The sequence below is a fragment of the Coregonus lavaretus genome (genome assembly GCF_964263955.1).
Source record: "Coregonus lavaretus genome assembly, chromosome: 4".
NCBI classification, from domain to species: domain Eukaryota; kingdom Metazoa; phylum Chordata; class Actinopteri; order Salmoniformes; family Salmonidae; genus Coregonus; species Coregonus lavaretus.
In genome coordinates, this window is record NC_139991.1 from 34,683,171 (window position 1) to 34,698,914 (window position 15,744).

General features: G+C 46.4%; 1 protein-coding gene across 13 annotated transcripts in view; it reads right to left on the minus strand.

Annotated features, from left to right (window-relative positions):
• The window catches only part of mapk10 (mitogen-activated protein kinase 10), a gene marked incomplete at both ends in the record, with an annotated part of 72,092 nt that overhangs the window by 19,247 nt on the left and 37,101 nt on the right, over nt 1-15,744 (minus strand). For 5 of the 13 annotated variants that reach the window (XM_084160545.1, XM_084160552.1, XM_084160551.1 and 2 more), the window contains one exon: nt 8,473-8,597. The exons of 7 other annotated variants lie outside the window; for them this stretch is intronic. In XM_084160545.1, coding sequence (XP_084016671.1) covers nt 8,473-8,597 — 125 coding nt within the window. Of the gene's footprint in view, nt 1-8,457; nt 8,598-15,744 lie in introns of all 13 variants that reach the window. One more of the 13 variants, XM_084160547.1, reaches the window with a different exon arrangement.

Here is a 15,744-nt window from a genome sequence, read left to right on the forward strand (position 1 = left end):
AATATATACAGTGGGAAGAACAAGTATTTGATACACTGCCGATATTGCAGGTTTTCCTACTTACAAAGCATGTAGAGGTCTGTAATTTTTTATCATAGGAACACTTCAACTGTGAGAGACGGAATCTAAAACAAAAACCTTTCGTTTCCAATTACAGAGATCATATGTTTCCTGTATGTCACGGTTTCGGCCGAGGCTGCCTCTCTTCCTTGTTCGGGCAGGCTTCGGCGTTCGTTGTCTCCGGAATACTAGCTGCCACCGTTGCATGTTTCTATGTTCGTTTGCTTTTGTCTGTTTGTTGTGACACCTGTTCTCGTTTAGTGTAATTAGTGTCCTATAAGTTTCTCGTTGTGTTTGTCTAGTGTTGTGTGTGATTGTTTTTCTGTCGTGTGTTGTGCTTGTAATATATATTACTTATTCGCTCGGTTGAGCTTTACTCCACTGTGTTGGAGCGTTTTACGCACATGGTTTGTGCGCCTTTTGTTTTGTCGCCTTCGTGCGTAGTTTCGCCTTCGGGCCAGTGTGTTCGATTTTTCCCTTGTTGGGAATTGCACTAAAGTCTTTTGGACTATACTTCGGTGTCCTGCGCTTGATTCCACCACTACACCCACCTACAGCATTCTTGACAGAATCACACACCATCAAGAATGGAATCAGCAGGAGCCGCAGCAGCCCAGGCGACGCTGGAGGAAAAGGTCCGTGAACAGAGTGACCAGATCCTGCAGATGGGGTCCGCACTGCAGGAGGTGATCACCACCATCCGAGGCTGGGGGACTCCTCCACCGCCATCCTCTCTGCCAGCACCATCGGCAAGTCTGCCCATTCCCGCTCCGGAACCCAGAGGAGTTCGACTCTCGCTCCCGAGGGCCTACGATGGGACCGCGGCCGGGTGTCAGGGATTCCTTCTCCAGGTGGAGCTGTACCTGGCCACCGTGCACCCGGCGCCCTCGGGACATGAGAGCGTGTCCGCCCTGATCTCCTGCCTTTCCGGGAAGGCGTTGGAATGGGCCAACGCAGAGTGGAGGAGGATCGACGCGGACACCATCACCTACGACGAGTTCTCCCGCCGCTTCAAGGCGGTGTTTGACCATCCCCCGGAGGGGAAAGCGGCGGGGGAGCGTCTGGTCTTCCTCCGGCAGGGGAGGAGGAGTGCCCAGGAGTTCGCCCTAGAATTCCGTATTCTAGCGGCGGATGCAGGGTGGAATGAGCGGGCTCTCATCGATCACTACAGATGTAGTCTACGCGAGGACGTCCGTCGGGAGCTGGCCTGTAGGGACACCAGCCTCTCGTTCGACCAGTTGGTCGACATGTCCATCAGGCTGGATAACCTGCTAGCTACCCGCGGACGTTCCGAGGGGGGTCCGTCCATTTCACCCTCCAGCGCCTCCGAGCCGTGCCCCATGGAGCTCGGGGGCGCTGGCGCTGGAGAGAGGAGGGGTCGGCTTACGAGGGGGTCCATCTCCTGCACCAACTGTGGTCGGGGAGGACACACCGCGGCTAGGTGCTGGGGATGGCCTCCTAGGGGAGAGGACGACAGGTCCCGCACTGGGGAGTCCTTCCAGGTGAGTAGGCGCCCCACTCACCCAGAGCTCTCTGTTGCACATTTCTGTATACCTGTGCGTTTTCCACAGGTAGCACCTCATTCCCAGCATAAGGCGCTGGTAGATTCAGGCGCGGCTGGGAATTTTGTTGATAAGAAGTTTTGTTTAGCCTTAGGGATTCCCCTTCTCCCTGTTGACGTCCCTTTCCCCGTTCATGCCCTAGATAGCCGTCCGTTGGGTGCGGGCTTGATCAGGGAGGTCACTGCGCCACTTAGGATGTGTGCACAGGGGGGTCATCAGGAGATGATTCAGCTATTTCTGATCGACTCGCCTGCGTATCCGGTGGTGCTGGGCATGCCCTGGTTGAGTACCCATAACCCATCTATTTCGTGGCAGGAGAGGGCTCTGATGGAGTGGTCTGCCCAGTGTGTGGGTCGATGTTTGGGCGTTTCCGTAGGGGCTACCTCGGTGGAGAGTCCAAACCAGGTGCCCGCATTGCACGTTCCCCCTGAGTATGGGGATTTGGCTATTGCGTTTAGTAAGTCGAGGGCGACGCGGTTGCCGCCCCATAGGCAGGGAGATTGTGCGATAGACCTCCAGGCAGGAGCTGCGCTCCCACGGAGCCATGTGTATCCTCTGTCTCAGGAGGAGAAGAAAGCTATGGAGACTTACATAGACGAATCTCTGAGACAAGGATACATACGGCCTTCCACTTCCCCTGCGTCCTCGAGTTTCTTTTTTGTGAAGAAAAAGGATGGTGGTTTACGCCCGTGCATCGATTACCGTGGTCTCAATCAGATCACGGTGAAGTACAGTTATCCACTCCCGCTGATTGCGACCATGACTGAGTCATTGCATGGGGCGCATTTCTTCACTAAATTAGATCTCAGGAGCGCGTACAACTTGGTGCGCATCAGGAAGGGCGATGAATGGAAGACAGCCTTTAGTACCACCTCGGGCCATTACGAGTATCTTGTCATGCCATACGGGTTGATGAACGCTCCGTCAGTTTTCCAATCATTCGTGGATGAGATCTTCAGGGACATGCAGGGGCAGGGGGTGGTTGTGTACATAGATGACATTCTCGTGTACTCGCCTACCCGAGTCGAGCATGTGGCCCTGGTGCGCAGAGTGTTGCGGAGGCTGGTGGAGCACGACCTGTATGTGAAGGCAGAGAAGTGTCTGTTTTTCCAGGAGTCGGTCTCCTTTTTGGGGTATCAGTTGTCTGCGTCAGGGGTGAAGATGGAGGTAGACCGGGTATCAGCCGTGCGTAATTGGCAAACACCAACCACTGTGAAGGAGGTGCAGCAGTTTTTGGGGTTTGCGAATTACTACCGGAGGTTTATCCGGGGTTTTGGACAGGTGGCAGCTCCCATCACGTCTCTTTTGAAGGGGGGTCCGGTGCGTCTGCAGTGGTCTGCTGAGGCGGACAGGGCGTTTGGGAGGCTGAAGGACCTGTTTACCTCGGCCCCGGTGCTGGCGCATCCGGATCCCTCCTTGCCATTTCAGGTAGAGGTGGACGCGTCAGAGGCCGGTATAGGAGCCGTGCTTTCACAACGGTCAGGCGCGCCACCTAAACTCCGCCCCTGTGCTTTTTATTCCAAGAAGCTCAGTCCGGCGGAGCGAAACTATGACGTAGGGGACAGGGAGCTGTTAGCCGTGGTACAGGCCCTAAAGGTGTGGAGGCACTGGCTTGAGGGGGCTCAACACCCTTTCCTCATTTTGACGGACCACCGTAACCTGGAGTACATCCGGGCAGCGAGGAGGCTGAACCCTCGCCAGGCAAGATGGAATATGTTTTTGACCCGGTTTACATTTAAGATCACGTACATCCCTGGGTCACAGAACGGTAAGGCAGATGCACTGTCTCGGCGATATGACACGGAGGAGAGGTCCGTGGAGCCCACTCCCATACTGCCGGAGTCGTGTCTGGTGGCACCGGTAGTGTGGGAGGTCGATGCTGAGCTCGAGCGGGCGTTACGCACCGACCCTAGTCCACCGCAATGCCCGGAGGGTCGGAAGTACGTTCCGCTCGAGGTTCGGGATCGATTGATCTATTGGGCTCACACGTCACCCTCCTCTGGACACCCTGGTATCGGCCGGACAGTGCACTGTCTTAGTGCCAAGTACTGGTGGCCCACGTTGGCAAGGGATGTGAGGGTTTATGTTTCCTCCTGCTCGGTGTGCGCCCAGTGTAAGGCGCCTAGACATCTGCCTAGGGGTAAGTTACTACCCCTGCCCGTTCCACAACGACCATGGTCCCACCTCTCGGTGGATTTCCTTACTGACCTTCCTCCTTCACAGGGGAATACCACTATACTGGTCGTTGTGGACCGGTTTTCTAAGGCCTGTCGTTTGCTCCCCATGCCGGGCCTTCCTACTGCCCTGCAAACTGCCGAAGCACTATTCCCCCATGTGTTCCGGCACTACGGGGTACCCGAGGATATTGTGTCTGATCGAGGTCCCCAATTGACCTCCAGGGTCTGGAGAGCCTTTATGGAGCGGTTGGGGGTCTCGGTGAGCCTCACCTCGGGTTACCACCCGGAGAGTAATGGGCAGGTGGAACGCGTGAACCAGGATGTGGGTAGGTTTCTTAGAACATACTGCCAGGACCGGCCGGAGGAGTGGGCAAGGTACGTTCCCTGGGCCGAGATGGCCCAGAATTCCCTACGCCATTCCTCCACTAACCTAACCCCTTTCCAATGTGTGTTAGGTTACCAGCCGGTTCTGGCACCTTGGCAGCAGAGCCAGATCGAGGCTCCTGCGGTGGATGAGTGGGCGCGGCGCTCGGAGGAGACATGGAACGCTGCACACGTCCACCTGCAGCGGGCCCTCCGTCGTCATAAGGCGAGCGCCGATCTCCACCGCAGTGAGGGACCGGTGTACGCACCTGGTGATCGAGTCTGGCTCTCTACCAGAAACCTGCCCCTCCGCCTGCCCTGTCGGAAACTGGGTCGGCGGTTTGTAGGGCCATTTAAAGTCCTGAGAAGGTTGAACGAGGTGTGTTACAAATTACAACTACCTGTTGAATATAAAAGTATTAACCCCTCGTTCCATGTGTCTCTTCTCAGGCCGGTGGTAGCTGGCCCACTCCAAGAAAGTGAGATCAGGGAGACTCCTCCGCCCCCATTGGACATCGAGGGGGCACCGGCGTACTCCGTGAGGTCCATCTTGGATTCGAGACGTCGGATGGGGGGTCTCCAATATCTAGTGGAGTGGGAGGGGTACGGTCCGGAGGAACGGTGCTGGGTGCCGAGGAGAGACATTTTGGACCCGTCTCTCCTGACGGAATTCCATCGTGGGCACCCGACGCACCCTGCTCCGCGTCCTCCTGGTCGTCCCCGAGGCCGGAGTCGGCGCACGTCTGGAGCCGCGCGTCAAGGGAGGGGTACTGTCACGGTTTCGGCCGAGGCTGCCTCTCTTCCTTGTTCGGGCAGGCTTCGGCGTTCGTTGTCTCCGGAATACTAGCTGCCACCGTTGCATGTTTCTATGTTCGTTTGCTTTTGTCTGTTTGTTGTGACACCTGTTCTCGTTTAGTGTAATTAGTGTCCTATAAGTTTGTGCGCCTTTTGTTTTGTCGCCTTCGTGCGTAGTTTCGCCTTCGGGCCAGTGTGTTCGATTTTTCCCTTGTTGGGAATTGCACTAAAGTCTTTTGGACTATACTTCGGTGTCCTGCGCTTGATTCCACCACTACACCCACCTACAGCATTCTTGACACTGTAGGTCTTGACCAGGTTTGCACACACTGCAGCAGGGATTTTGGCCCACTCCTCCATACAGACCTTCTCCAGATCCTTCAGGTTTCGGGGCTGTCGCTGGGCAATACGGACTTTCAGCTCCCTCCAAATATTTTCTATTGGGTTCAGGTCTGGAGACTGGCTTGGCCACTCCAGGACCTTGAGATGCTTCTTACGGAGCCACTCCTTAGTTGCCCTGGCTGTGTGTTTCGGGTCGTTGTCATGCTGGAAGACCCAGCCACGACCCATCTCCAATGCTCTTACTGAGGGAAGGAGGTTGTTGGCCAAGATCTCGCAATACATGGCCCCATCCATCCTCCCCTCAATACGGTGCAGTCGTCCTGTCCCCTTTGCAGAAAAGCATCCCCAAAGAATGATGTTTCCACCTCCATGCTTCACGGTTGGGATGGTGTTCTTGGGGTTGTACTCATCCTTCTTCTTCCTCCAAACACGGCGAGTGGAGTTTAGACCAAAAAGCTCTATTTTTGTCTCAGACCACATGACCTTCTCCCATTCCTCCTCTGGATCATCCAGATGGTCATTGGCAAACTTCAGACGGGCCTGGACATGCGCTGGCTTGAGCAGGGGGACCTTGCGTGCGCTGCAGGATTTTAATCCATGACGGCGTAGTGTGTTACTAATGGTTTTCTTTGAGACTGTAGTCCCAGCTCTCTTCAGGTCATTGACCAGGTCCTGCCGTGTAGTTCTGGGCTGATCCCTCACCTTCCTCATGATCATTGATGCCGCACGAGGTGAGATCTTGCATGGAGCCCCAGACCGAGGATGATTGACCGTCATCTTGAACTTCTTCCATTTTCTAATAATTGCGCCAACAGTTGTTGCCTTCTCACCAAGCTGCTTGCCTATTGTCCTGTAGCCCATCCCAGCCTTGTGCAGGTCTACAATTTTATCCCTGATGTCCTTACACAGCTCTCTGGTTTTGGCCATTGTGGAGAGGTTGGAGTCTGTTTGATTGAGTGTGTGGACAGGTGTCTTTTATACAGGTAATGAGTTCAAACAGGTGCAGTTAATACAGGTAATGAGTGGAGAACAGGAGGGCTTCTTAAAGAAAAACTAACAGGTCTGTGAGAGCCGGAATTCCTACTGGTTGGTAGGTGATCAAATACTTATGTCATGCAATAAAATGCAAATTAATTACTTAAAAATCATAAAATGTGATTTTCTGGATTTTGGTTTTAGATTCAGTCTCTCACAGTTGAAGTGTACCTATGATAAAAATTACAGACCTCTACATGCTTTGTAAGTAGGAAAACCTGCAAAATCGGCAGTGTATCAAATACTTGTTCTCCCCACATTAAAAGTCATATAATACTTTAAAACGCATATTCATATTTCCAAACAAAGATATTATAGTGAAGGTGTGTGATTCGATCTCAAATAAGGAAGTAACAATAAACTTGATCATTGTATTAATTTATCTTGTTGAGAGCTGTTCATACTGTATATTTGTACACTTCTTTCATATAAAGTCGTTCCAGGCTAACAGAGACGGTTAGCTTACATGCACCACCCCAGTCCTATGTATGCTCACTGTATTACAGTTCAGGGAAAGCCATTCATACTGTATTGCATTATGCATAGGCAAATAGGCATACTTTGTGTGTATTGCATCTAAAGAATTCATCAAGCAAGAGACGGGCTGCAAATGGCTTTTTCCCAATCTCACATTATCTCATAATGACAAAGGTCTTCAAGAGGGAATGACTATACTTAATGCATAAGCACATAACCAGTGGACCTCAATAAATGCCTGCTATTATGTCTATTATGTTCCAGTAAGATCTGTCCTTATCACATGACTCCCATCATTCACAACCCTTGGAGGATAATGTAGTGTATTCTCCAAAAGTATTGACACTGTGTGTATGTGTCCTATTTGAGGAATCATGCACATTCCCGCCGGCAAAACAACCAGTTTAGCCTGCTGGGATGTATCTACAGTTCATGATTGTCAGTAGCATGCGTACATGTTTCTATAAGCCTAAGTGGGTAGGGGATGACCATAAAAGGTTTGACAAAAAAAAAAAATTATGAGATGTAAAAAAAAATAAAAAAAATAAAATAATAATATATATATATATAGAAAATGCACTCTCTCCGGACAGTTCCCATAGTAACCATTACCTACAGTATATATCTACACACCTCTAATACAAACACAAGGCAAATGGAAACAGGCTTAACTAAACGGGCGACGAGCTATAGGATTGAGCTAGGGCTACTAATCTATAAGGCTGCCACTCTCATTCTGGCTACCCAGCTAGCACATCTGGTTCCTTGGTAGTTGTGGGAATGTATGTTTTTGGTTTCACATTGGTTGTGGGAAAAAAGTCATACCTTTCCTGAAAACAGAAGTGAATATTTTGACTTTTCTGGGAACTTTTATTTTTAGGTTGCAGGGATGTTCTGAGAACAATTTACTCTGGTTCCTTTAATGTTTTCCTGTGAAGTTGTATTAATTGAATAACTTCCTAAAAACGTTATGGAATATTTCAATATGTTTTGCTGATGCTAAGAATGTAATGTTTTTAAATAACATTCTTAGAACATTCTCTGAACGTTACTAAAGTTTTCTTGTGTTTTTTATGGAAAGTTTTCTTCACGTTCTGAGAACTGAATGTATGTTTTTAAATAACATTCTTAGAACGTTCTCTGAACGTAAACATTTTATTGTGCTTTTTATGGAACGTTGTCTTAATGTTCTCGGAACAATTTGAGAACATGACTTTAAATAGAACCATGAGGAAACGGAGGAAACGCTATGCTGAAGTACAGCAAATCCCACAGAAGAATGTTGTTTCTTAATGTTCTGAACCTTTTGAGAACATTCCCAATATTAAACCAGTTGGAGAACATTCCTAGAACATTACCAAATTTTAACTGAAATGTAACCATGTTTGAACTTTTAGGAAACATTCTGTTAAAGTAATGAAATATCAAGAAAATAACTTATTTTTTTCAGGTTCTTAAATGTGCTGAGAATTTTCCAAAGCCAAACAACTATCCTGCACCAATTGTGGGAAGGTTGTATGCAAAATAAAAACCACCATCTCACCAAGCTCTAAGAAACATATTGTTCTCAGAACATTATGTGATAGCTGGGTACAGATTCATCCTCATAGAATGATGTCATTCTAATTCCTTCATTCTCATTCTATGCTCCTCCTACTCACCGCCTCCACCTCGGCTGGGTCGTACCAAACGTTGATGTAGGGGTGCTGTAAGGCTTCGTCCACTTGTATCCGCTTGGCTGGATCAATAATCAACATCTTAGACAACAGATCTCTGGCCTGGCTAGCTGTGGAGACAGAGAGAGAAGCATATTCAGGTTCCATACAGGGGTCAGAGTCAAGGCAAAGGACATGAGAGAGGAAGAAAATCAATCATCAATAACACACTGTATCAAACAGTCTGCGTCCGAAAGGGCACCTTATCCCCTATGTAGTGCACTACGTTTGACCAGGGCTCTGGTCAAAGGTAGTGTGCTATATAGGGAATAGGGTGCCATTTCAGACACAGGCAAACTGTGAGACAATAGTTTACAGTGCCTTTAAGATTATCCCTCCTCTGTTTCCATAGCACCACAGTCAAGGCTTAACACTCAGGGAATATTATGGTTCAACACACTAACATGCCAATTTATGTCAGAAGAGAAGCCAGCAGCTAGAGGCCAGCAATAGCAATCTCCAAAATGGCCGATCAGTCACTCCCTCCTCTGAGCGACTCACATCTCTAGTATAGCAGCTCTCTTAGCATGCAGTGTAACCAAAGGCCACGACTCCACTAGCTTTATGCCGGAGAGGATTTCCAGCCTACAGTACAGATACCAGTGGAGGCTGCTGAGAGGAGGACAGCTCATAATAATGGCTGGAATGGAGTCAATGGAATGGTAACAAACACATGGAAACCACGTCTTTGATGTGTTTGATGCCATTCCATTGACTCCATTCCAGCCCTTATTATGAGCCATCCTCCCATCAGCAGCCTCCACTGACAGTTACGTACACAGTGCTCTCATATTCTTTTCACATTATCGTGCTGACCTGAACCGTAATGTGCTGGCTCAGATATGTTATTTTAATTTTGTCCATGGTGGATGTGTAACCAGGCCAGCACAGTACAGGTCAGCTGGGCTCAGTAGTGTAAAAATGGTTTACCACAGTTTTTGTAACACAGTAGCTCTAAAACAGTCTCTCTCTAACACACTCCCTCTCAAATACAAATCGCTCTAACTTTACGCTTCCTTCCAACTCTACTGTGTCCAGTATTTGGCCTCTATTTCTTTATATTTTATCCAGAGCGACTTACAGTTAGTGAGTGCATACATTTTCATACTGGCCCCCCGTGGGAATCGAACCCACAACCCTGGCGTTGCAAACGCCATGCTCTACCAACTGAGCTACACAGGACTCTATGACTCAGTGGGTATATTCCTCTTATCACCCCTTTCCACTTGTATCTGCAGAGATCAGGCTGGCAGCAGGCAGCATGAGGAATATAGAGTGATACCTGTGAATTTCCTTCCCAAACATACAACATTAGCAGCAGCACCAGGAAACAACAACACACCAGAGCAGCAGATTTCATTATACTGTATTTAGGGAATCTTCCTCGGATATATTTACATTTACATTTTAGTCACTTAGCAGACGCTCTTATCCAGAGCGACTTACATGAGCAATTAGGGTTAAGTGCCTTGCTTAAGGGCACCGACAGATTTTTCACCTAGTCGGCTCGGGGATTAGAACCAGCGACCTTTCGGTTACTGGCACAACGCTCTTACCCACTAAGCTACCTTACAAGGATTTTCTCTGGTAGCCTCCTGTAGGAATATTTATTGGGAAATGTAGAGGGAAATGTAGTGCATGATGTCTTGGTTTAAAACATCTTCCTCTGAATTCATTATTTTTTTTTGAGGACTAAACTATTTTTATTATTTAAAATATTTATTTTTGATGGTATTTATTTCCTTCATTTAAAAAACAATCATAGGTATGTAATACCATTGACAGCCATTGCATTAACCATCCCACAATAGAGAAGGTTCATGGTCCCCCAGACTACCGCCACGCCTCCCCCAGAACACCCCACCCTCTTCAGCCCAATACCTCAGTGTGTTGGACACACAAAAACAAACAAGCAATTACTCTAACAAACTACAAAAGGACATTTAAAAAAATAACACAATAAAAAAAATATAAAAATATAATAATAACAACAACTAGAATTGTCATATGACTATCGATCAGGAGCACATTTCCTTTGCCTATGAAATCAGGCCCATCTCTCTTGACTTGTTATTTGGTCACACTTATCAGTAAAATCTGGAGACCTCCCATTATTTTTTTTTGTTGATCAATCCTTCTAGTGTATAAAAGTGTTTGACAGATATTTAGAAGTTTAAAAAAGGAAAGCTTTCCCCAGCAGAATTAAGAGATTGTATATCGTGTTGCTTCTATCCCTTAAGTCACCCAATATAACTGTTGGTGGAGATATAACGGCAGGTAGCTTAGTGGTGGGCGGCAGGTAGCTTAGTGGTTAAGAGCGTTGTGCCAGTAACCGAAAGGTCGCTGGTTCTAATCCCCGAGCCGACTAGGTGAAAAATCTGTCGATGTGCCCTTGAGCAAGGCACTTAACCCTAGTCGCTCTGGATAAGAGCGTCTGCTAAATGACCAATTATTTATTATTTTATTATTATAACAAAACAGGGAGTAACCACTGTTTTACTTTTACCCAAAAGTTAGCAACTACGGGACTCCCGAGTGGCGCAGTGGTCTAAGTCACTGCATCGCAGTGTTGAGGCGTCACTACAGCCTGGGGTTCGATCCAGCTGTGACCGAGAGTCCCATAGGGCGGTGCACAATTTGCCCGGGTCAAGTGAGCGGGTGTTAAGAAGCAGCGCGGCTTGGAGGGTCATGTTTCGTAGGACGCATGACTCGACCTTCGCCTCTCCCGAGCCTATTGAGGAGTTGCAGCGATGAGATAAGATCGTAATTGGATAGCAATTGGATATCACGAAATTGGGAAGAAAAAGGGTGTAAAAATACAAAAAAACTATTTTGAAAAAACTATTATAGAAAATAAAGTTATAATAATAATATGCCATTTAGCAGACGCTTTTATCCAAAGCGACTTACAGTCATTTGTGCATACATTTTTTGTGTATGGGTGGTCCCGGGGATCGAACCCACTACCTTGGCGTTACAAGCGCCGTGCTCTACCAACTGAGCTACAGAGGACCACAAAGTTAACAACTATGGGGCAATACCAGATTTTCTTTTGCAAATACTCCACACCACAAAAACGGCACAAATGTGATTCTTCGATGCACCATCATCTTGTTTGTAGCCAGATATTTTTACAATATCTTCAACTGAAGATGGCGTCTAATGTTGTTTTATAAATCAAGCCAAAAACCTGTTTTCAAGGGATGGGAGTATCAAACTGCTCCTCCCAGAAAGAGTGGAATTTGTGTGTGAAGGCAACCAATTTGTTGTTTTCCAAATGAAAATGGTATGTCTCTAACCAATAAGAATAAATAAGGCGATAGTCGGGGCCCTCTAAATAACTCAAAGTTGTCAGATAAATACCCATTATTCACTGCTTTACTCACTGGTTTTGGATAGAAGACCCCAAACCATTGAATAAACTACTAAAATACTGAAGGCATCCATAAATGAAATCCAATTTTATCTTACCAAAAGCCTTCTCAAAAGCTGCAATAAACATCAAACCTGCCTTTTCTTCCTTTTCATAATGTTCAATAGTTTCAAGAAAATAATGAATATTGTCACTAATGTAGCCAGATTGCTGACTTTGGTTAATTCTACTTATTAATTTCTTCATTCTAAGTGCATTTTTGATAGAATATGGGTATCACAGCACAATAAAGTGAGCAGTCTCCAGTTTTTGAGGTGTACATGGCTTTTATATTGACCATTTGCCTCCTGCTTCAATAGTAATGTAATCAGCCACTCTTTGGGTGGCTGATAGTTATCCCTGTTCAAATGAAAAATGTAAGCAGGCGAGTAAACTTTTCTTGATTTCTGAAAAATAAAAAATACATGTACAGTGGGGAAAAAAAGTATTTAGTCAGCCACCAATTGTGCAAGTTCTCCCACTTAAAAAGATGAGAGAGGCCTGTAATTTTCATCATAGGTACACGTCAACTATGACAGAAAAAATGAGAAAAGAAAATCCAGAAAATCACATTGTAGGATTTTTAATGAATTTATTTGCAAATTATGGTGGAAAATAAGTATTTGGTCAATAACAAAAGTTTCTCAATCCTTTGTTATATACCCTTTGTTGGCAATGACACAGGTCAAACGTTTTCTGTAAGTCTTCACAAGGTTTTCACACACTGTTGCTGGTATTTTGGCCCATTCCTCCATGCAGATCTCCTCTAGAGCAGTGATGTTTTGGGGCTGTCGCTGGGCAACACGGACTTTCAACTCCCTCCAAAGATTTTCTATGGGGTTGAGATCTGGAGACTGGCTAGGCCACTCCAGGACCTTGAAATGCTTCTTACGAAGCCACTCCTTCGTTGCCCGGGCGGTGTGTTTGGGATCATTGTCATGCTGAAAGACCCAGCCACGTTTAATCTTCAATGCCCTTGCTGATGGAAGGAGGTTTTCACTCAAAATCTCACGATACATGGCCCCATTCATTCTTTCCTTTACACGGATCAGTCGTCCTGGTCTCTTTGCAGAAAAACAGCCCCAAAGTATGATGTTTCCACCCCCATGCTTCACATTAGGTATGGTGTTCTTTGGATGCAACTCAGCATTCTTTGTCCTCCAAAAACGACGTGTTGAGTTTTTACCAAAAAGTTATATTTTGGTTTCATCTGACCACATGACATTCTCCCAATCCTCTTCTGGATCATCCAAATGCACTCTAGCAAACTTCGGACGGGCCTGGACATGTACTGGCTTAAGCAGGGGGACACGTCTGGCACTGCAGGATTTGAGTCCCTGGCGGCGTAGTGTGTTACTGATGGTAGGCTTTGTTACTTTGGTCCCAGCTCTCTGCAGGTCATTCACTAGGTCCCCCCCCGTGTGGTTCTGGGATTTTTGCTCACCGTTCTTGTGATCATTTTGACCCCACGGGGTGAGATCTTGCGTGGAGCCCCAGATCGAGGGAGATTATCAGTGGTATTGTATGCCTTCCATTTCCTAATAATTGCTCCCACAGTTGATTTCTTCAAACCAAGCTGCTTACCTATTGCAGATTCAGTCTTCCCAGCCTGGTGCAGGTCTAAAATTTTGTTTCTGGTTTCCTTTGACAGCTCTTTGGTCTTGGCCATAGTGGAGTTTGGAGTGTGACTGTTTGAGGTTGTGGACAGGTGTCTTTTATACTGATAACAAGTTCAAACAGGTGCCATTAATACAGGTAACGAGTGGAGGACAGAGGAGCCTCTTAAAGAAGAAGTTACAGGTCTGTGAGAGCCAGAAATCTTGCTTGTTTGTAGATGACCAAATACTTATTTTCCACCATAATTTGCAAATAAATTAATAAAAAATCCTACAATGTGATTTTCTGGAGAAATAAATTCCTCAATTTGTCTGTCATAGTTGACGTGTACCTATGATGAAAATTACAGGCCTCTCTCATCTTTTTAAGTGGGAAAACTTGCACAATTGGTGGCTGACTAAATACTTTTTTTCCCCACTGTATAGTGCCTTGCAAAAGTATTCAATCCCCTTGGCGTTTTTCTTATTTTGTTGCATTACAACCTGTAATTTAAATGGATTTTTATTTGGATTTCAAGTAATGGACATACATAAAATAGTCCAAATTGGTGAAGTGAAATGAAAAAAATTACTTGTTTCAAAGAAATCAAAAAAATTAATAACGGAAAAGTGGTGCGTGCATATGTATTCACCACCTTTGCTATGAAGCCCCTAAATAAGATCTGGTGCAGCCAATTACCTTCAGAAGTCACATAACTAGTTACATAAAGTCCACCTGTGTGCACCTGTTCTGAAAGGCCCCAGATTCTGCAACACCACTAAGCAAGGGGCACCACCAAGCAAGCGGCACCATGAAGACCAAGGAGCTCTCCAAACAGGTCAGGGACAAAGTTGTGGAGAAGTACAGATCAAGGTTGGGTTATAAAAAAATATCAGAAACTTTGAACATCCCACGGAGCACCATTAAATCCATTATAAAAAAATGGAAAGAATATGGCACCACAACAAACCTGCCAAGAGAGGGCCACCCACCAAAACTCACGGACCAGGCAAGGAGGACATTAATCAGAGAGGCACCAAAGAGACCAAAGATAACCCTGAAAGAGCTGCAAAGCTCCACAGCGGAGATTGGAGTATCTGTCCATAGGACCACTTTAAGCCTTACACTCCACAGAGCTGGGCTTTATGGAAGAGTGGCCAGAAAAAGCCATTTCTTAAAGACAAATATTAAGCAAACACGTTTGGTGTTCGCCAAAAGGCATGTGGGAGACTACCCAAACATATGGAAGAAGGTACTCTGGTCAGATGAGACTAAAATTGAGCCTTTTGGCCATCAAGGAAAAAGCTATGTCTGGCGCATACCCAACACCGCTCATCACCCCAAGAACACCAACCCCACAGTGAAGCATGGAGGTGGAAGCATCATGCTGTGGGGATGTTTTTCCATCGACAGGCACTGGGAAACTGGTCAGAATTGAAGGAATGATGGATGGCGCTAAATACAGGGAAATTCTTGAGGGAAACCTGTTTCAGTCTTCCAGAGATTTGAGACTGGGACGGAGGTTCACCTTCCAGCAGGACAATGACCCTAAGCATACTGCTAAAGCAACACTTGAGTGGTTTAAGGGGAAACATTTAAATGTCTTGGAATGGCCTAGTCAAAGCCCAGACCTCAATCCAATTGAGAATCTGTGGTATGACTTTTGCTGTACACCAGCAGAACCCATCCAACTTGAAGGAGCTGGAGCAGTTTTGCCTTGAAGAATGGGCAAAAATTCCAGTGGCTAGATGTGCCAAGCTTATAGAGACATACCCCAAGACACTTGCAGCTGTAATGACTTTGGGGGGGTGAATAGTTATGCACGCTCAAGTTCTGTTTTTTTGTCTTATTTCTTGTTTGTTTCACAAGAAAAAATATTTTGTATCTTCAAAGTGGTAGGCATGTTGTGTAAATCAGATGATACAAACCCCCCAAAAATCCATTTCAATTCCAGGTTGTAAGGCAACAAAATAGGAAAAATGCCAAGGGGGGTGAATACTTTCGCAAGCCACTGTACACCTCAATAATAATAAAAAAAACATGTACACCTCAATTGGTATACCATCAAAGTCAACCAATTTAAGTGAAGCTATATTACTTCACCTAGGCTGGCCCCTCGCGAGCCACACTGCCTCTGAGCGAGTCTTGTTTTATGAGATTACTATTGAGCACAGACATAAAACATTTTTGCCTTTATCACACAGAGACAT